We start from the raw sequence: 21,381 nt of genomic DNA on the forward strand, positions 1-21,381 counted from the left end.
AAACAGGAAAGGTTTATTCTGATTTCATGTCACATACTGAGAAAAACATGCATATGTGTCTTTTTATATAGTGTATGTAACCTTCTGGTTTCAACTGTAGGATTGTTACACTATTCGCTAATATGCTATTACACCACTGCCCAGATGGTGGCACTATTGTAGCATCACTTACACAGTATGTTGCAGATCTTGATGTACTCATACCCTTGTTCCAGCCGTCCCACCACAACCCCGCCTTATATTTTATATACAGAGATTGTGTTTTGCTTGATAATTGAATGGACAAGTATAAAGATAGTAATAAAAAGTTTTTTGCAATTCCCTTCTCGATGTAAAAAAAACTTGAAGAATGAGAAAAATTGCCAGATCCACAGTTATGCAAGTAACAGAACATTTATCATTCATCCAGCCAGGTTTCTGATCACAGGTATTGTGAGATGAAAAGATCTTACATTTCATCATGCCGAATGTACAATAGTTTACAATGGTAGAAAGGAGGAATCTGTAAAGCCATAAGTAACATTTATTAACGAATGTGGGACGGAGATTGTCAATTCCCTTTTCACATGGTCACTGTACATGTGATCCACTACCACGGAGACCAGCCGACAAATCTATTTTGTCTAATTACTGTATGTAGTCACCTACCATATCATACATTGATGGCAGACTGACATAGCGGCAGAGACCATGTTAATCTCCATCGATAGCTTTTGATGACATGTGCTCCATCTTAGGGTGGGTTCACATCTGCGTTCTGGATTCCATTATGACTTTCCGTTATAACATGGTTATAACGGAAAATAACGGAATCCATAAGACGGAAATCAAAACGGAAGCTTTTAGAGGCATTCCGTTTGGATCTGTCTTCATAAAAGTCTACTTGGAAGCATAACGGGACCCAGATGGATCTGTTATGATTACCATATACTTCTATTAAGACGGAAAGCAAAACAGAATGCCTTTTAAAGGCTTCTGTATTGCATTCCGTCATAATACAAGTCTATGGGCAGCATAACTAATCCGTCCTTCCGTCTTATGGATTCCGTTATTTTCCGTTATAGCCATTTTATAACGGAAAGCCATAATGGAATCCAGAGAGCAGGTGTGAACCCACCCTTACCGTAAATGATGGCAAACCAATATATTATTCACTTATATAGCGCTGACATATTCCGCTCTTTACTGACATTATCATTACTCACCATCTAAGTTCCCTATCACTATGTCTTTGGAGTGTGGGAGGAAACCGGAGTACCTGGAGGAAACCCAGGCAAATACGAGGAGAACATACAAACTCCATACAGATGTTGCAAGGCACCAGTGCTAATTACTGAGCCACCATGCTTTCATTAGTCCTAGAGTGGGGGCAAACTAAGTTTACACGTGTCATCATTACCAGTCCCCTTTGTCTTCAGGATCTCAGAATCCTGAAGGCACAGGAGAGATTTATCATAACTGATGCAAAGGAGAATTGGAGAAGTTGCCCATAGTAACCTGTTAGATTTGATCTATTATTTTCCAGAAACTCTTTGGAAAATGAAAGCATAAATCTGATGGGTTGTTATGGGCAACTACTGCACTTCTCCTTTACACCAGTTTTGATAAATGTCTACCACCTTAGGCACCACCCATCAAGTAATAAAATAGTAGCATTCCAAGTTTCTTCTTTAAACCAAAGCATATGTACAGATATAAGCAACGTTTTGACCCATAATTACAGTCAGCATAGCTTTAAAATGACCAGATATTGAATGGAAGCCTTCATATTCAGAAACTTTGTTGATTCTGGAATTCTAGACTAATGAGTGGAGGGGGACGAGGATGTATCAAGCCCATGCACCCATGCATCCAGTTGATTGAAATTATAGCTGCCTTGTGAAAATGGGTTGCAGCATTCCCGAGAAAAAAGCTTTTTCATCTTTATACAAATGAGAACTTAAAGGGAATCACTCACCAGTTTTCTGATGCTAGATTGTAACAGCTCTAATAAATGCCAATGAGTCCTGATATTCATGAGCTTACCACTCTCCCCGCCCACCTGCCTCTGATTGACAGTTTTTTTCTGAATTATAAGCAGGTGGGCGAAATCAATGAAAGAAAGTGATCTGTCACCAGTTTTATGCTTCTAACAGCTCCAGCGCATGCCAATGAGTCCTGATATTTATGAGCTTCTGGCTTTCTCTGCCCCCTGCGCTGAGTCAGAGTTTCTTCCTAACTGCAGGGGGCAAAAAAAGCCAGGAAAGCATGAATATTCAGGACTCCCTGGCATGTGCTGGAGCTGCACAATAAAACAAAGTGACCCAGCATTCTGCTTAGGAGATCTGTCACTAGTTTATGTTGCCCTTAGTTAGGACACCATGGGGCATGGCCAGCACTGGGAAAATGAATAGCCAAGGTGCACTAAGAGGATAGGTCCCTTCCTTGGTGCACTGGAGGCATCATTTGTAGAAGGAATTTCTTGGGAATACAGCAACTGATTTTCACAAAACAGGTAACAAGTTAATAAGCAGGATCGATCCTACCACACAGTATACCTGGTTTACTAGAGTTGATCCTACTGGACAGTATACTGCTACAGAGGGATCTGGATAGATTGCAGGCTTGGGCAGATAAGTGGCAGATGAGGTTTAACACTGATAAATGTAAAGTTATGCACATGGGAAGGAATAATGCAAGTCACTAGTACCTACTAAATGGTAAAACACTCATGAACACGTGAATGTTTTGGTCAGTGATTTCCATCAGTGATTGCAAGCCAAAACCAGAGTTTGAACCTCCGTATACATAAGGTATAAGGGAAAGATCATCTTCTGTTCTGTGTTTTTGACTGCACCTGGTTTTAGCGCAAAATCACTGATGGAAATCACTGAACGAACACTGACATGTGAACGAGGCATAATACTGACATGGAAAAGGACAGGAATTCTAGTGAACAGCAAACTAAGCTGTAGAAACCAGTGTCAGGCAGCTGATGCCAATAAGATAATGAGTTGTATCAAAATGGGCATAGATGCCCATGATGAGAACCTAGTCCTGCCACTTTACAGATCACTAAACAGACCACACATGGAGTACTGTGTACAGTTCTGGGCTCCTGTGAACAAGGCAGACATAGCAGAGCTGGGGAGGGTCCAGAGGAGGGCAACTAAAGTAATAACTGGAATGGGTGGACTACAGCAGTGGTCCCCAACCTTTTTTGCACCAAGGACCAGTTTCATGTAAGACAATTTTTCCAGGGACCGGGTGGCGTGGGGGGGGGGGGGGGGGTCTGGGCGGGGCTTAGGGGGTGGGCGGGGTTTATGGGGGTCCTGGTCGGCGCTGACTGATTCACGCGCACGACAAAACAAAAGGTGCATATTAAGATGTTGCATGGGGTTAAAGTGTGAGTATTTTTTAATTTTTACTTTTTGCAAAGTATCAATTGCCCATTATGTGAGGAGGTACTTGATGGGGTCACTTGCTATTAATGTGAAGCAAATAGAAGTCTAAATTGATAAAGCCTTGTGCCTCATATTAATAGTAACACCAGCAAGTGCTTCCTGACATAATGGACATTGAGCAGCATGGGGTTAATGTGTAGGCTGGTGTTGGGTACCACAGTATGATAAAGGTTACTGGCTATTAATGTGAGGCACATGGAGTCTAAATTGATGAAACCATGTGCCACATATTAATAGCAACCTCGTCAAGTACCCCGCTTAACATAATGGACAACATGGGGTTAATGGCATCAGGTACATGCTGTTAATATGAGGCACATTGTTTTATCAATTTGGACCTGCATGTGCCTCATATTAATGGTTAACCCAATGTTGCCCATTATTTGATGATGTGCTTGGGGGCCACATACTTTTAATCTGAGGTACATGGGGGTACTAATGTAATAGCACCATGTACCTCAGATTAATAATAGGTGACCCCATCTGTGTGACAGTGTGTGGTTACCTGCGCTTTCCAGATCACTAATGGCTGGGGACTGGTCTGAGAACACAAGACTCAGGAGGAGGAGGAGGGTGCCGCTGCTGCCGTTCGCCGAGCACACTAGCTGAGACGGTGCAGCGGTAAACCCTCCCCTGTCCCTCCTCCTACTTTAATATTAGAGACATATTCATTGGTGGCAGTGGTGCGGCGCCTCAGAGCCCGCTCATTGTATTGGGCTCTGCAGCGGCCGCGTCATGGGAGGGAGGGATTCCCTCTCTCCGTCCCTCCCTCCGTCTCCACTGATGTTGGCAACATGTACGCGTCGGCCGCGCATGCGCCTGGCGCCTGCGCTCCTCTCTCCTCTGCGGCCCGGCAACATATCTCCCAGGGCCCGGTCCTGGGCCGCGGCCCGGCGGTTGGGGACCGCTGGACTACAGTACCCAGAAAGATTATCAAAATTAAGGTTATTCAGTTTAGAAAAAAGAGGACTGAGGGGAGATCTAATAACTATGTATAAATATATCAGGGGTCAGTACAGAGATCTCTCCCATCAGCTATTTATCCCCAGGACTGTGACTGTGACGAGGGGACATCCTCTGCGCCTGGAGGAAAGAAGGTTTGTACACAAACATAGAATAGGGTTCTTTACGGTAAGAGCAGTGAGACTATGGAACTCTCTGCCTGAGGAGGTGGTGATGGTGAGTACAATAAAGGAATTCAAGAGCGGCCTGGACGTATTTCTGGAGCTTAATAATATTACAGGCTATAGCTACTAGAGACGGGTCGTTGATCCAGGGATTTATTCTGATTGCCTGATTGGAGTCGGGAAGGAATTTTTATTCCCCTAAAGTGAGGAAAATTGGCTTCTACCTCACAGGGGTTTATTTTTTTGCGTTCCTCTGGATAAACTTGCAGGATGACAGGCCGAACTGGACGGACAGATGTCTTTTTTCAGCCTTATATACTGTGTTATTATGTAAATAGGTTGAAAACTAACAATTAGAGATGAGCAATGTTTACAAAACTTCGATTCGGCTGCTTAGCCGAATTTCACAAAGAATTTCGCTTTGTGACGAATAACTTTGTCATGATGCACATTTCTTTGTAAGAAGCATGTGGGGAGCGACGATTGTGCCACCTCCTTATAATGGAACCCCTTAGATGCTGTGTTCATCGCTGATCGCGGCATCTGAGATAAAACATTAGGGCTTTCAGGGGTTAATCAGTTTAAAAAAAAAATAACACTCATCTTATTCATTCGAGAGTAAAAAGGACACCACAGCCATCTTGTTTGAAGACCCCGTGCAAAATCTCATGCAGTGCATGATGACGCCATGCTGGCCAGCATTGTGACGTCTTACGTCACTGCGCACAAGATTTCTCTCAGAATCTTCAATCAAGATGGCCAAGGAAGCCTCTTCTCACTCAAATGGATTAGGTGAGTATGATTTTCAAATTCAGCTTTGCAGCAAATCAAATTTTTCCTAAGTCCACTTTGGATACAGTACTTGGATTCTCTCAACACTCGTAACAATGGGTATTGCCTTCAGGCTTGAGTATTTTGAATAATTAGGCCACTGGATGGGTCACTATTGGCATGAACCTCACATATTTCATGTAGACCCACATGCATATAAAAGTGCACTAACATAAAAACATTACTGAATGTTGTCAGTGTGTTTTGAAGCCATCAGAATAATATGGAAATGTTGGTAATATTAAAACTTAAATTTCACTTTATGGATCAAAAATAGTAAAAGTGTTCCCCACCATCAGTCAGATATGGCCATTCACACCTGACAGAATGTCACATCAATGAGGGTTATCTCAACCAATGTCTTAAAAAAAGGGTCCCACCTCAGACGTGTTAGAAGACCACAGTTGTTTAGGTAGGAGCTGTCATATCTACAAATTTCTTACAGAAAGGTTCTGGAGACCCGCCAGCCATTGAGCCAGCTGCACGAGTGAGCAGGTGCCATGTTTACCCATCGCTCCAGCGCCCTACTTGTACGGCGCTGGTAGCGAAAGGGTTGATTAAAAATTTTGTACAGCCACTGAGTTATTCAATCAAATGTATGTGTATAGAACCCCTACTTTTAGTTTTTTTCTTATTTCTCTGTCCTGCTCACTGAGAAGGTCGCACATGCTCAATTTTATTCTTCAAGTACCTCCTGAGCTGTGATAGGGAGAGCATGGACACGCCTCCTTAGCTGCAGCAGAAAAGACACTCCCCTGAGCTGTGATAGGGTGATAAGGTGAGATTCCAGCAGAATGGACATGCCTCCTTAGCTGCAGCAGAAAGGTACAAGGCTGGTTCTAGCTTTGTTAGAAAGTAATTGCCATGCACTGTATGAAGTCTGATTTTCATTTTTTTACAATAATTAAGGGATAACACCTTTAAAGCTGGAACCTCCATCAATGCCTTAAAGAAGCCCCAGCACTGCTCTAATGTGTTAATCAGACATACCAGGTGAGTCATGTTGGTGCAGATAGCCCAGAAGCTGGCACATTCACCAATTTCCTACACACAGCACTTTTCTAACTCTTCGTTAGGACATGTGAAGAGGTTCCGAGAGCTGGAAATGTCACCCACTGGAGGTATAATATCAACAACATATTCTGACAATGTAGAGTATTACTGCGCTAACCAGTCACCCCCTGAGAGTCACAGTATTTATTCCACACTGAGCATTCCATTTGATGTCCTTTTAACAGCGAGAAATCAATATTTCGATTTTACTTCACAAGTCAAGCGGTGCATTGGTGACTTTTTATGTCAACTGCAAAATCTCCCACTTTTTATTTCTGTGCTGTGTATTTCAGAAGCGTAATCCCTTTGCCCTATAGAGCTTGTAATTCTCTCTTAAAGCCAATACTCAGGAGGCTGAAATCATTTGTCCAGAGTCACTAAAAGCTGACATGGAAATTGAAATTCATATTTATCCCCAAGCCCTGCTCAACCTTCTCTATTGAGATTTAATTGTTTGTGAAGACATTTACAGCCCTGCTGTGTCTTAGAGGACTTACCAATGCCACAGGATGTGCACGTGTCAGGCTCGCTTCCATTGCACGCAAGGCATGTATGGTGACACATATGACATTGCCTGTTGAATTCATATTTGCCAACAGGGCAGGTTAATACACACTGTCCATCATCCAAGAACCTGTGACATGTAACGGAAAAGAAAGTGAGAAGACATTAAGAAAACCACTTCCAAGAAGAATTATCTATTGTCTATCTATCTATCTATCTATCTATCTATCTATCTATCTATCTCATCTGTATCTATCTATCTAGCTATCTAAAAAATTAAAAGTAGCAGCAGCACAGTCAATGTGAAGTTGGATGCAATCCCTCCTGAACTTAAGGCAAAAGTCCAAAGACAATATCCAAAAAGCAAATGATGAGGCAGCACTCCAATATCAGTGAAGGGTGTTAGACCCGTTTATTTTCCTAGTCACAACATTGCGACTGGCAAAATAATCAGGTCTAACACCCTTCACTGATATTGGAGTGCTGCCTCATCATTTGCTTTTTGGATATCTATCTATCTCATCTGTATCTATCTGTCCATCTATATCTATCATCTTTTCATCTATCTCATATCTATCTGAAGCTGCGTTATAAGTACAAATGGTAGGTATGTATACATACAGGAAGTGAAAAAAAACCATTACAGAGGTAATTGATTCAATAATTCAATCATAAATAGTAAAGTGCAAGGCGGTGTATAAATAGTCTCTAACATATGTAATTCATAATATATAGATCTGCAATATAATACTGTGTTGCATCAAATAAATATACATAAATGTGCTTAATAGTGAACGTCCATATAAATTAATCATTAAGGTGCATCCAGCAACATCCATCTGACTATTTATCTTATGTCTATCTGTCTATCTATCTATCTGGGTAGCAAATGTAGGTATGATGGAGATCAAGCTACATATATTGATATATAGTCAATACCAGATATTATAGTTAGGGCTCATGCACACAAACTTATTTTTTTCAGTTTCCATTCATTTTTTTTACAGGTCAACAGAACCATTAATTTTAATGGGGCTTGAATTTTTTTTTTATTACTCCCTGTGCATTCCGTTTCCGTATGTCTGCATGTCCGTTCCGCAAAAAAAATAGAACATGTTCTATTCTTGTCCGTTTTGCGTACAAGGACAGGCATTGTTTGTGGATCCGTGTTTTGCGGACCGCAAAATACATTCGGTCATGTGCATGAGCCCTTATAGATATAGTGGCACATCTATTAAGACCTGCAATTTAGACGCCGGTCTTAATAAATCCCTAAGCTGGCGGTGGATCCGCCGAAGTTATGAAGACGCGCAGGTCAGTTCTAAATGTAAATGATTAGAAGCTACCTTGCCGACTGGTAGATGGGCCCGAAATATTTTTGATCAATTATATTCGCAAAGAGCTTCTAGCTGCATTTGCAGTAAGTATGACCACCAAGTATTTATTCTTTCAGTGTTTGCTTATATCTTTGTGTAATTGACTAGCAGAGTGCTGTTACCTGTAGTTCTACTAATCCAGTTCTAAATGTAAGACGGCTTCTGAGCGGTCTTACATGTAGACTTTTTTCTAAAACAGGCATAGAAAATGGTGGATGAGAGGCGCCTGCCGGCCCATCCCCTTCCACTGCCCGCACCACACCCACCATTTTAGATCTGGTGTGAACAGGGCGAAATCGCAGATAACAGTTGTGCCTCTATCTGTGCCTGAAATACGCCTAATTTAGGTGTATTTCAGCATAGTAAATGACCCCCATAGACTATACAGAATGTATGCACCAAATGTGTCCTCCATTACGTCTCTGCAGAGGTTGTTACCCAGCTTTCCCAGGCTGCTGAATTTCACATTTGCCTAGTAATGTAGTGATAAATCCCTTTATATAGCTAGACCAGCTTGCCATTCAGGGTCCTAGAATAGCTGGATGAGAAGACTGTAGAGATTCATTGACGATTATGTTGCCCTGGTACCATATGGTAGGTTCATGTAATGTATCAGGCCAGCATTGCAGTGTATTTTATATCAAGTTTTGCAGTTTCCAGTGCTTCCACAGTTCTCTAATTGTCTATTGAATATATTGGAGTACATTGGATTTAAGCTGCGCCCCTTTCCTAAACTACCTTTGTGGCTGTGAGGTCATGTTAGTGCACATAAACTGATAGCCGATATCCAGCCCATGATGGAGAGGCAGGAAGGAATAAAGGACTTGCCTGACTACAGAAAATCTCCTAAGATTGCTTTCTATAGCTGTTTGAAGAAAGAGACAAACTTTTCTTAGCAGTTTCAGCTTTTTTTTTTCTTGTTTTTTAGGCTTTAGTGTCCCTTTAATTCTTATTTTAGCCACTTATTAGTCCCACAGGGAGACTTTGTGATCCCTTCTCTAATACACTGTACTACTTATGTAGTACAGTATAGTATGCTGTCAATCTATATGGGTTAATGGGCCTTCATTAGAACTCTGGTTGCCATGTTACGACATTGCATGATTGCATTTGCGGGGGGGGGGGGGGGGGGCGATGAAACCTACCCTCTGAAACCACTTAGATGCCATTGACAATATTGACTATGGCATGTAAGTGGTTAAAGGGCCGGGATCTGAGGCTTCTCTGATCCTGACTGTTAGAAAGGTGCCTGGCACAGGACTAGCACACAGGACACCCCTGCTAAGCTAAACCTGCACCACCGTATAAAGACAAAAGTTCTCAGTGGTGCTGGTCTTTTTCTCCTTTGTTTACAAAGAGCAGCAGTGCCGTGACTCCATATAGCACATGACCGCTGCAGCCAATCACTGTCCTCAGTGATCTATATGCATAAGCTTTGTGCAAATGGCAGAAAAACCTGCAATGGAATTAACAAAATTCTGAGACCAACCTTCAAGATTTCTGCTGTGGATTTGCATTCTACACACGGAATGACCAGTTGAATCATGACAAAAAGGGACATGCTGCTGTATAAACTATGGCGTGGATTTCCCGTTGAAAATTAATGAGAGATTTTAGGGGATTCCACAAGGATTGTGGGAAAAATCAATTTTTAACAAATACTGTCTGACCTTGCCTTTTGCCTTAAAGAATCATTTATGGTCTATAGCAAAAATGACAACAGTATTGGTCAAATAGTAAATTGCAATCTACCAGTGGAGACCAAGGGGTCTCCCAGGCAACTTGATGTCAAATCTTACGGGACGTCTGAAAAGACATGCAGAAATTGACATCCATTGTGTGCCTCGTGTTCTTTCCTTGTTCCCCAGAAGATCACCAACTCAAGCTCCACAAAAATCCGATCCCATACTGAAAAAAGTCCTTCCTACTCTACAGCAAATCTGTGTGACAATTGTGACAGTCCATGAGTAACACATTTGTCAAATATTTTCTGTTCTCAATTCTATAATATGCATTATCAGAAACTAAAATTTCAAGCCCGAGTTAACTCTCCTATAAAATGAGCCTGAACATCACATTCTGTTCATTTACTTAGAAAAACAGTGTTTCTGTTACACTCGATGGAACGTGAGCGCTCGGTCATAGACCCCGTTTCATTACCCAGACATCTCTTGTAAAATAAAAACAAAAAACAAAGCATGTTTAACATAACGGAAAAGACTGTGAAATTGATTCTTCCGAGCTCCTGGTAACTACTGTTTTTTTGTGGTTGCTCCTGTATTCCTAGCAGACTCTTGAAGTATTTGTAGAGAGCCAGGTTATATATGGGCACGTACATTAACAAGGAAGAAATGTCATGTAGGTACAGTATGTTTGTTTGTTTTGTCCTCACAGCGGCTGGGAAACCTGGGCCCAGGGATTCTGTGGTTAGGGACTAGCTTTGATCAGGGTGACTGGCACCTTTCTGTAAAGGCACGTGTCTGGAAGCAAGAACAAGGGTTCTTGCTCATGGTTTAGGCAATGTTATTGAAACTGAGTGGAAGAAAATCCCAGCTAATGAAGAGACATTATTATTAGCTAATTATTTTTATATATTAACCAGCTCCTAGATGGATGGAATTGTCATTAATTAACCAAAAGGTTAAAAGAAATCATGAGGTTGAACAATTTTATACATTGCTGTTAATGTGTATTTATTAAAATCACTGTGGAAACCTATTTCAGGAAAATTGGGAGATTTTCACAGTAAATGAAATAAATTACCCAAAAAATAATGAACTGTTGGCTTTTTGTAATACCTGACAAACTAGAGTGTTATACGTGACCTTGAAACAACAGTATTTATATTTAACCTATTGCTGATTTGTGTTTTCTTCATAATGTTGGTTACAATGGAGTCATCGCATTTATTTTCCCTGTTAGAATCTAAAAGGGTTATCCCATGGAGTAATGCACACCATTATTGCACCTATAGCAATGCAAAAAAAAAAAAATATAAAAATCAACACACATACAAACACACAATTTCCTTCTACATTGTCTAGAACAGGAATGCTCAACCTGCGGCCCTCCAGCTGTTGCAAAACGACAACTCCCACCCCGCTCTGCTGTAGGCTGTCCGAGCATGCTGGGAGTTGTAGTTTTGCAACAGCAAAGGGCCGGAGGTTGGGCATCCCTGGTCTAGAGATGTATATAGTCATAGAATATATGTTTATGAATTTAGAAGTAAGGATGAATGAATAAAGGGAGGGGACTGTCACAGCTTACAAGAACACTTGTAAGCTATATTCTACATTTTTCAAAATAGCATCTGAATACTTATGCAATTGCATGTAATTAATAATATATTAGTATAGCCAGTGGTGAGCGAATCAATAAAATGCATTTGTTTAGCGCCACCTTCTGTTTATTCTTTTCATTATTTCTTGTCCGCCTCACTGAGATGATCAAACGTGCTCAGTTTAAAGCTTTAACTGTCGCCAGCCGTATCTTCTGTTAGAAGCAGTGGCAGATACAGGGAAATGGCTGCAGCAGAAAGGAAACACCCCATGCAATAAACCTAGCAGAGCAGTTGGAGCAATGAATGAGGAGATCTCTGGATCCATGGGAGGTACAGGGCTGGTTCTAGCTGTGTTGGAAAGAGGTTGTCATGTACTATATTATGTCTGATTTTCATTTTTTACATCAATCATGGCATAATCCCTTTTAAAATAACTTTTAGGTAGAGGAGATCACGGTTACAATGGGTGATCTGCAGAGTGTATATAAAGGTGAAACTTGAAAAATTTGAATATCGTGCAAAGTTCATTTATTTCAGTAATGCAACTTAAAAGGTGAAACTAATATATGAGATAGACTCAGTTACATGCAAAGCGAGATATTTCAAGCCTTTATTAGTTATAATTTGGATGATTATGGCTTACAGCTTATGAAACCCCAAAGTCACAATTTTGAGGTAACCTTTGCTCAGGGATATGGATTAATTAGCTGCCTAGTGTGACACTTTGAGCCTAGAATATTGAACCTTTTCACAATATTCTAATTTTAAGCTGCATTAATGCAACTCCTTTTAAGTTGCATTACTGAAATAAATGAACTTTTGCACGATATTCTAATTTTTCGAGTTTTACCTGTATGTATATATATATATATATATATATATATATATATAGTATAGACCAAAGGTTAGGACACATCTTCTCATTCAAAGAGTTTTCTTTATTTGCATGACTATGAAAATTGTAGATTCACACTGAAGGCATCAAAACTATGAATTAACACATGTGGAATTATATACATAACAAAAAAGTGTGAAACAACTGAAAATATGTCATATTCTAGGTTCTTCAAAGTAGCCACCTTTTGCTTTGATTACTGCTTTGCACACTCTTGGCATTCTCTTGATGAGCTTCAAGAGGTGGTCACCTGAAATGGTTTTCACTTCACAGGTGTGCCCTGTCAGGTTTAATAAGTGGGATTTCTTGCCTTATAAATGGGGTTGGGACCATCAGTTGCGTTGTGGAGAAGTCAAGTGGATACACAGCTGATAGCCCTACTGAATAGACTGTTAGAATTTGTATTATGGCAAGAAAAAAGCAGCTAAGTAAAGAAAAACGAGCGGCCATCATTACTTTAAGAAATGAAGATCAGTCAGTCCGAAAAATTGGGAAAACTTTGAAAGTGTCCCCAAGTGCAGTAACAAAAACCATCAAGCGCTACAAAGAAACTGGCTCACATGCGGACCGCCCCAGGAAAGGAAGACCAAGAGTCACCTCTGCTGCGGAGGATAAGTTCATCCGAGTCACCAGCCTCAGAAATCACAGGTTAACAGCAGCTCAGATTAGAGACCAGGTCAATGCCACACAGAGTTCTAGCAGCGGACACATCTCTAGAACAACTGTTAAGAGGAGACTGTGTGAATCAGGCCTTCATGGTAGAATATCTGCTAGGAAACCACTGCTAAGGACAAGCAACAAGCAGAAGAGACTTGTTTGGGCTAAACACAAGGAATGGACATTAGACCAGTGGAAATCTGTGCTTTGGTCTGATGAGTCCAAATTTGAGATCTTTGGTTCCAACCACCGTGTCTTTGTGCGACGCAGAAAAGGTGAACGTATGGACTCTACATGCCTGGTTCCCACCGTGAAGCATGGAGGAGGAGGTGTGATGGTGTGGGGGTGCTTTGCTGGTGACACTGTTGGGAATTTATTCAAAATTGAAGGCATACTGAACCAGCATGGCTACCACAGCATCTTACAGCGGCATGCTATCCCATCCGGTTTGCGTTTAGTTGGACCATCATTTATTTTTCAACAGGACAATGACCCCAAACACACCTCCAGGCTGTGTAAGGGCTATTTGACCATGAAGGAGAGTGATGGGGTGCTGCGCCAGATGACCTGGCCTCCACAGTCACCGGACCTGAACCCAATCGAGATGGTTTGGGGTGAGCTGGACCCCAGAGTGAAGGCAAAAGGGCCAACAAGTGCTAAGCATCTCTGGGAACTCCTTCAAGACTGTTGGAAGACCATTTCAGGTGACTACCTCTTGAAGCTCATCAAGAGAATGCCAAGAGTGTGCAAAGCAGTAATCAAAGCAAAAGGTGGCTACTTTGAAGAACCTAGAATATGACATATTTTCAGTTGTTTCACACTTTTTTGTTATGTATATAATTGCACATGTGTTAATTCATAGTTTTGATGCCTTCAGTGTGAATCTACAATTTTCATAGTCATGAAAATAAAGAAAACTCTTTTAATGAGAAGATGTGTCCAATATATATATTACACAGTATACAGACTTTAGAAAGGTCACAGCACTCTCAAACTTCAATCCAAAATTCAGTGTTTAATTACACCAAGAAAACAGCAACGTTTCGACATACAAGTCTTTCTCAAGTTACATGTCGAAACGTTGCTGTTTTTTGTGTGTAATTAAACACTAAATTTTGGATTGAAGTTTGAGAGTGCTGTGACCTTTCAAAAGTCTGTCTACATTTTTGGGGGGTCCCTGAGGCCGGGACCTGACGCCACGAGCACAGCCGCTAGAAGTGAATTGCTTTCAAGCAAGTGGTGCTGTCCTACTCTATTTTTTTATTACACAGTATATACACAGTATATATATATATATATATATATATATATATTAGACTAACATTGTCTGACAATGTAAGACATGGGATGTAACAATACAATACATATAGTTCAGTCTATTGTAAACTGTTCCATAAAACCACAGCTTTGAAGAGAATTACTTTGTGAAGTATGTAATGTTACAAAACTAACAGGTCTCCCAGCAAACCAAAGAATTCCTAGAAAAAGACATCATAATGCAGACTGAGTCCCTCTGAAGCGCAGCCACTCCAGTGAATAGACAGTATATTTGTGATGGAGTGGGATGAACTTCTTCACACTTACAAAGGGACAAAGGCCACCAGCATGTTTCACAATGCCCTTTCAATGGCTGTGAGATAACATCACCCTTCAGTCAGTACACAGTTCATTGTGAGGAAGAGACCCTTGACTAGAGACGCCTCCAGCACTATGCTTGTCCAACGAGCCATGAGATTTAGAGTAAAAGGGGGCACATTGGAAAGAAAGGTATGGAGGGCAATACAATGGAAAAGACATGGCATAATGAGAGGACAGGAACTGAAAATGTGCATTTAACATTTTCCCGCTACCATGCTATCCTAATATCACCATCAAATTTTTTGACTCATTAAAAAGTGACATAAGTTTTGTTAAACACACTTTTTGGGGGAATGGTATCCTAATAAAATATACACGTTAGTTAGAGATGGTTTTCAATTAAACTTAATTGGCAGATTTCAGGGAAACCTACATTAAATGAAAAGCTCAAAGACAGAAATTAAAGCGAGATTCTGCCAGTTCCAAGGCCTCAGGTCACTGCCGTTATTAGAGGCTTGTGGTCATTGCTGGGTAAAAAGTACTTTGACAATTGTCACTTTGATGTTTGGTAAAGGTAAAGGTGAATTATTTGGGGACAGATTAGGTTATACGCTGGCTGTAATTGGATATATAAAATTGGACTCTTTTATCTGCGGGTTTTGAGAAGAAATTCTCAAACTTTAAGACGGTGAAATAAATCACATTGAACTATGCTGGAATGATGGAAGGAATATTTTCATATAGGGTTCTTTAACCTCAAACCTACTTTTCTCTCTTTGGTCTCTATTTACAGTCCTAATTGGAAAATGTCTTAAATGTACAAGGACTACATTGACTGCTGTTCACTCACTGAGAGATTCATTCTGTGTGCAAGGAAAGAATAAAGCAACTAGACATCCTGCAGCCTAATAACCAGACTACTTCATGTCATACAAGCCGGACACCAGTACAGCCATAAACCTGGTCTTGATCGGGTGACAGAATATGCCACATCACTGTGACACAGATAATGCTATAGAGGCAGCGGCTGGAAAAGTGGTATTCCTATGATATAAACTGATGGCATATTGATGGATATGTCAGTACTTTAAGATCAGCGGGGCCCAATCTCTGGGACGCCCACCAGTCCTGAGAATGAAAGGGCTGCAGCTCTGGTTTTACATTGCATCTTCTATAAAGTTTTTTTTTTGCCTCTTAGATAGTGATAGTCAATCCTCAGTCATAGTCAATAGCAGATTGGTGAGGGTATGACATCCGACTCCGCCACTGATCAGCTTTTTCGGGCAGCCACAATCGCCAACAACTATACAGTGTACAGAGCTGGAAGCTGCAGTATGACGGCATTGGAAACTCTAACATTTCAGGCGAAAGAGCTGATCGGTCGGTGTGCTGGGTGTCAGCCTCCCACTGATTTGGTATTGATGATGATAGGTTTTCAAGTCCCAGAAAACCCCTTTAAGGACACCTCTACTTGGGACTTAATTTGCAGCAATAAATTCTGTAAAAAATAAAATAAAATTTGAAGTAAAATCTGCATGTTCATGTACATTTGTTGTGGACTTTGAAGTAGATTTGCCAATGATTTCACCTTGGGCATCTGGCACACACATCACATTGATATTCTGCAAATTTAACATCTGCACTGCAGGTTATTTTACTTTTTTTGCAGCATAAGTCTCATGCACATGACTGTATGAATTTTGCAGTACACAAAAAACGGATCCGAAAAAAATACGGATGACGTCCATGTCCATTCCGTATTTTGCGGAACGGAACAGCTGGCCCCTAATAGAACAGTACTATCCTTGTCCATAATGCAGACAATAATAGGACATGTTCTATTTTTGGGCGGAACGGAGATACGGACATACGGAAACGGAATGCACACGGAGTACCTTCCATTTTTTTTGTGGACCCTTTGAAATGAATGGTTCCGTATATGGTCCGAAAAAAAACGTAATGGACACGGAAAGAAAATACGTTTGTGTGCATAAGCCCTAAGTATAAGATTTCTTAAAATCTCATCACCTTTGCTAGTACTATAACATGCTGCAGATCTGCCACACACAAATCCACAGAGGCAAATCCGCAGCATATCAATCCCCTGTGACCATACTCTTAAATGGGTTTTCTGACCACTCACTTCTGCGCAAGGACAGACAAACACGTTATAGTGGTTTAGCTCACCACCAAAATGAACCAAGGGGCTACTAGACGTGTGTCTAAAGCAACAGTTCAGTGAACCCTACTGCGTACAGGGCTCCAAAGCAGATGAATGGTCACTGCACCTCTGCTAACAAAGTTACATCGCCAAAAAAAAGTCTTCAATTTTTGCGTCGGTGTTGGCTTTGGACCTCTGCTGACTGGCAAAGAGTTGTCTGCTTTCATGAGTCACATTTTCTGGTTCACCGAACTGAAGGATGTTGGTGTGTCAGGTGAGAAATATCACAGAACAAACATCCTGCAACCACTGCTGGAAGAACACAAGCTGATGGCGGCAGCATTATGGTCTAGGGAATGTTTTTGTGGTATTCTTTGAGCCCACTCATTCATGTGGTAGCACTCTCAACTGGTTTGGGTGTAATACATCCTTGCAGATCATGTACACCCATACATGCTGATTGTCTTCTCTTGGGCAGAAGGGATCTTCCAGCAAGACAATGCGACATGTCACATGGCTAGAATTGTAACATTGGTTGCAAGAGCACGACCAAGACTTATAAGAACTACCCTGGCCTCCTAATTCCCCAGATTTGAACTCACTTGAATGTTTCCTCTATGGATCCTCCCCCACACACCCTCCAGCAGCTGTAGAATGCACTGCTATCAGCATGGCTCCAGATACCTGTGACAACCTACCAGGACCTTATTGAGTCACTCCCAGCCCGTCTAGCTTCTGTCCACACTGCACATGGCCGTTACTCTGGATATTAGTTGGTGATGATAATGTGACTCAACCGTGTAGGAATCTATTGATTTTATATTTCACCAGTGGTAAATGATCTTACCTGGTAATAGAGCAGCCAATGCAAGTATGCCTTCCAGGACCAGTGCACTTATGGCAAGAGGCATCGCAGGGCATACAGTGTCCAGCTTTTTCAATGTATTCGCCTGGAAGGGAGGAGAAGACAGGTTAAAGTGCAGTTCAGCAGGACAATCTAAAGTAGACATAAAAAATATTTCAGCGACAGTAATGTAGTGAATGTATAGCCAACAGTAAGACAAGCTAAGAAGGTTTTTTAGGGTGTTAGTCTCAACCAAGTGTGAAAACCAAAAGTATGACAAAGCAGGCAAATGTTTAATGCAGTTATGTCTTATTTAATGTTAATATGCTGTATAAATCTGGGATTAGTTTGGCAATGACCTAAGGGTAAAAGGTACCTACCGTAGGGTAAAGGGTAGAATAACTACAATGCTCCAGTTCTGTCTTGGTGACGGTTGTATAGATTGTATTGTATTATCGGTGACATTTGGTAGAATAATAGATTCTCCTCTATCTGGATATGTATAAGATGTATATTGATTATTTGTGGCTCTGAATGTGACCATGAAATGAGAACAGTGCAAAACTATGTTTATCTAGCAGTGAGCCGGACTTTAATGGTCTTGTCACGCTTAGCATGCCCTCTTGTACCTGAAAACATGAAGCCTAAACGTAAAGCATGAGACTCATTCGTTTTAATTCAAGTTCTAAAAGAACAGTTAAAGCAGCTGTCTATGGGAATTACATTATATAAGATCACGGCAGAGATTGATCTGTGATCTGTTTTAACTGGTGTTATTCTACTAGATTAGGAAACAGCAACCTCCGGCACTCCAGCTGCTTTGCAACAACAACTCCCAGCATGCTCCATTCACTTCTATGGGAATTCAAGCAAGTGTACATGCTAGAAGTCATAGCTTCATCGCAGCTGGAGTGCCTGAGGTTGCTGATCCCTGTGCTAAGTTCTCTGCTCTGAGTGACAGCTGTAGTGTCCTTCTGGTTGGAAGCAGAGTGACTGGCTGTGAAGAAGCGCAATGCTGAGAGCAGAGTGCATATTATAGTGAAGCTCCACCTCCTGGCAGAATAAAACTTAATATTCATATTAATGATATTAATAAAAGCTTCATGAAAGGAATGTTTGCTCTCTCCAGCCCCTACCTGGTGCTGTCAGCAGTTTAGAATTGTCAAAACTGCTGACAGAATCGCTTCAACTCCTTCCCGACCTCTGTTATAACAGTATGGAAGAAGTCCAGTCTTTAAAGATGCCAAAGCCATCATGTTGCTGCTGTTTTATACAGCATACACCCAGGGCTAATGTCGGCAATTGGTAATACTGCCGATTGTAGGCATTAAATCCCTCAGATGCCGCGGTCAAACTTGACCACGGCATCTGAGAGAACAAAACCCAGAAGTACTGCACTTTCAGGCCTACAATGGCTCCCCCACACAGCAATTAATGGAGCCTGCTGAGGTTCTGATGCCTTTTACAGGTATATTCCAATGTAGGCCTGCAGGTGGATTTATTTCCATTGATATACAGAAGAGGCTATCTAATGATTGCATAATGTTAGGCTCTTGGGTGCCTAAAAGAAAGTAGAAAAACTATAAAAAATTTAAATCATCTCCCATTCTCCATAATAAAAATAAACAATGAAAAAAAAATCTTATGGAAAATTTCAGCCCGCACAACCCCTAGCAGGTGTAGATTGCTGTGGCGAAATAGAGATATAAATGTAAAAACACAAAATGCAATCGCACACTGCAACCAGCACTCTGCCCTGCCTTTATGCTGGATGTTGAATAAGGCATTGGTGTACATTTTGGCCAAAGCGTAATAAGCCACTCACCACGTCAAGGTCGCCTTCATGAGTGGTCCCTAACACTAGTTCTTACCTTTTATGGGCCATGACAGCCACATAAAGTCCAGGGAGCGCAGGTACAGCATGCACGCCAAGCACACTCTGCTTTTAACCCCGTCCGGTGCCATTACAGCTTTCATCGGATCCAGGGATGCAAGTACTCACATGCATGCTGAGCCCACTTTATACTTCTCCTGGAGCCTAATGGCTACTGGTAGGTGCTGTATAAGCAGAGTCAGTTTTATACTGACTTTAAAACCAGCCTCCAGGGGGCAGATTAACTGGACAGGTGTGCTTGACTGCTTGGAGATCGCCACGCCTCCAATATGTACTACAAAGAGAAAAATATGGAAAATTTCAGCCCGCAAAACCCCTAGCAGGTGCAGATTGCTGTGGCGAAATAGAGATATAAATGTAAAAACACAAAATGCAATCGCACACTGCAACCAGCACTCTGCCCTGCTTTATGCTGGATGTTGAATAAGGCATTGGTGTACATTTTGGCCAAAGCGTAATAAGCCACTCACCACATCAAGGTCGCCTTCATGAGTGGTCCCTAACACTAGTTCCTACCTTTTATGGGCCATGACAGCCACATAAAGTCCAGGGAGCATGCTGTACCTGCGCTCCCTGGACTTTATGTGGCTGTCATGGCCCATAAAAGGTAGGAACTAGTGTTAGGGACCACTCATGAAGGCGACCTTGACGTGGTGAGTGGCTTATTACGCTTTGGCCAAAATGTACACCAATGCCTTATTCAACATCCAGCATAAAGGCAGGGCAGAGTGCTGGTTGCAGTGTGCGATTGCATTTTGTGTTTTTACAAAAAAAAATCTTAGGCATTGCCACATGCGAAAACACCACCACTATTAAAATATAAAAATATTTATTCCCTTACAGTGAACAGTGTAATAGAAATGAAAACATCAAAATAGCCGATTCATCATCAAAATGGCCGATTCACCCCAAAAAATTAATAAAAAGTGACGAAAAAGCCACACACCCCAAAAATGGTATAAAGATCGGCCTGCAAAAGAATGAGCCCTCCCACAGACATAGGTATAAAAAAAAGTTAAGGGGGTCAAAATATGTGCTAAAAAGAAATAAAATATTAAAATACAAGAAAAACAATATAAATCTGATATTTCCATAATCGTACTGACTCGGAGAATGAAGGTCACAGGTCAGTTTTACTACATAGAAAACAGTGAACTGAATACCAAACACAAGAGACGTGCTGCTGAAGAAATCAGCCATAACATCTACATGTGAATTGCAGTGGAGCAAACCATTGATCAGCTTTATATATTTATTACGTCCACTCCACATGTAAAAATGGGTCTTGTGATCAGAGCAATATAATGCAAACAACCCAATATTATAATACAATTGGTTTAGAAAAATACAACTTTTAGAGAGATCAATCATCATATAATAATTTGTAAACAACCATATTAACAAAATAGCTGGAAAAGCGCTTTGCAAATAAACTATAGGCTCAGGTAAATCTATTCCTCCTGTTCATCACCAAAACGTGTCTAATTTTACTGATCTAATCATTTACAACATAATGGGATTCAGGTTACAATGGAGACAAGAACACCAAGTATTTCATTTCTGAGCTGTAATAAAAACACAAAATCAATGTCATTAAATCATGTTCAGGATACTGAGCGCTGAGCAACCTTTGTGGGATTAGTAAGTGTTTCAATGGTTTTCTTATCAGAAAGACACCGAGATGGCAAATTACAATTGATCGCTCTTAAATGAAGTAGAACCGACCCCCACGTAGAAC

The 21,381-nt window shown here is 41.1% G+C and overlaps 1 protein-coding gene across 1 annotated transcript in view; it reads right to left on the reverse strand.

The window, feature by feature from the left end:
• PCSK5 (proprotein convertase subtilisin/kexin type 5) overlaps nucleotides 1-21,381 on the reverse strand; it is a 437,218-nt gene that overhangs the window by 78,582 nt on the left and 337,255 nt on the right. The window contains exons 21-22 of the mRNA XM_044273909.1: nucleotides 17,753-17,855; nucleotides 6,952-7,088 (exon numbers count right to left, since the gene is read on the reverse strand). Coding sequence (XP_044129844.1) covers nucleotides 6,952-7,088; nucleotides 17,753-17,855 — 240 coding nt within the window. The remainder of the gene's footprint in view (nucleotides 1-6,951; nucleotides 7,089-17,752; nucleotides 17,856-21,381) is intronic.

Source organism: Bufo gargarizans, chromosome 1 (assembly GCF_014858855.1).
Source record: "Bufo gargarizans isolate SCDJY-AF-19 chromosome 1, ASM1485885v1, whole genome shotgun sequence".
NCBI lineage: Eukaryota > Metazoa > Chordata > Amphibia > Anura > Bufonidae > Bufo > Bufo gargarizans.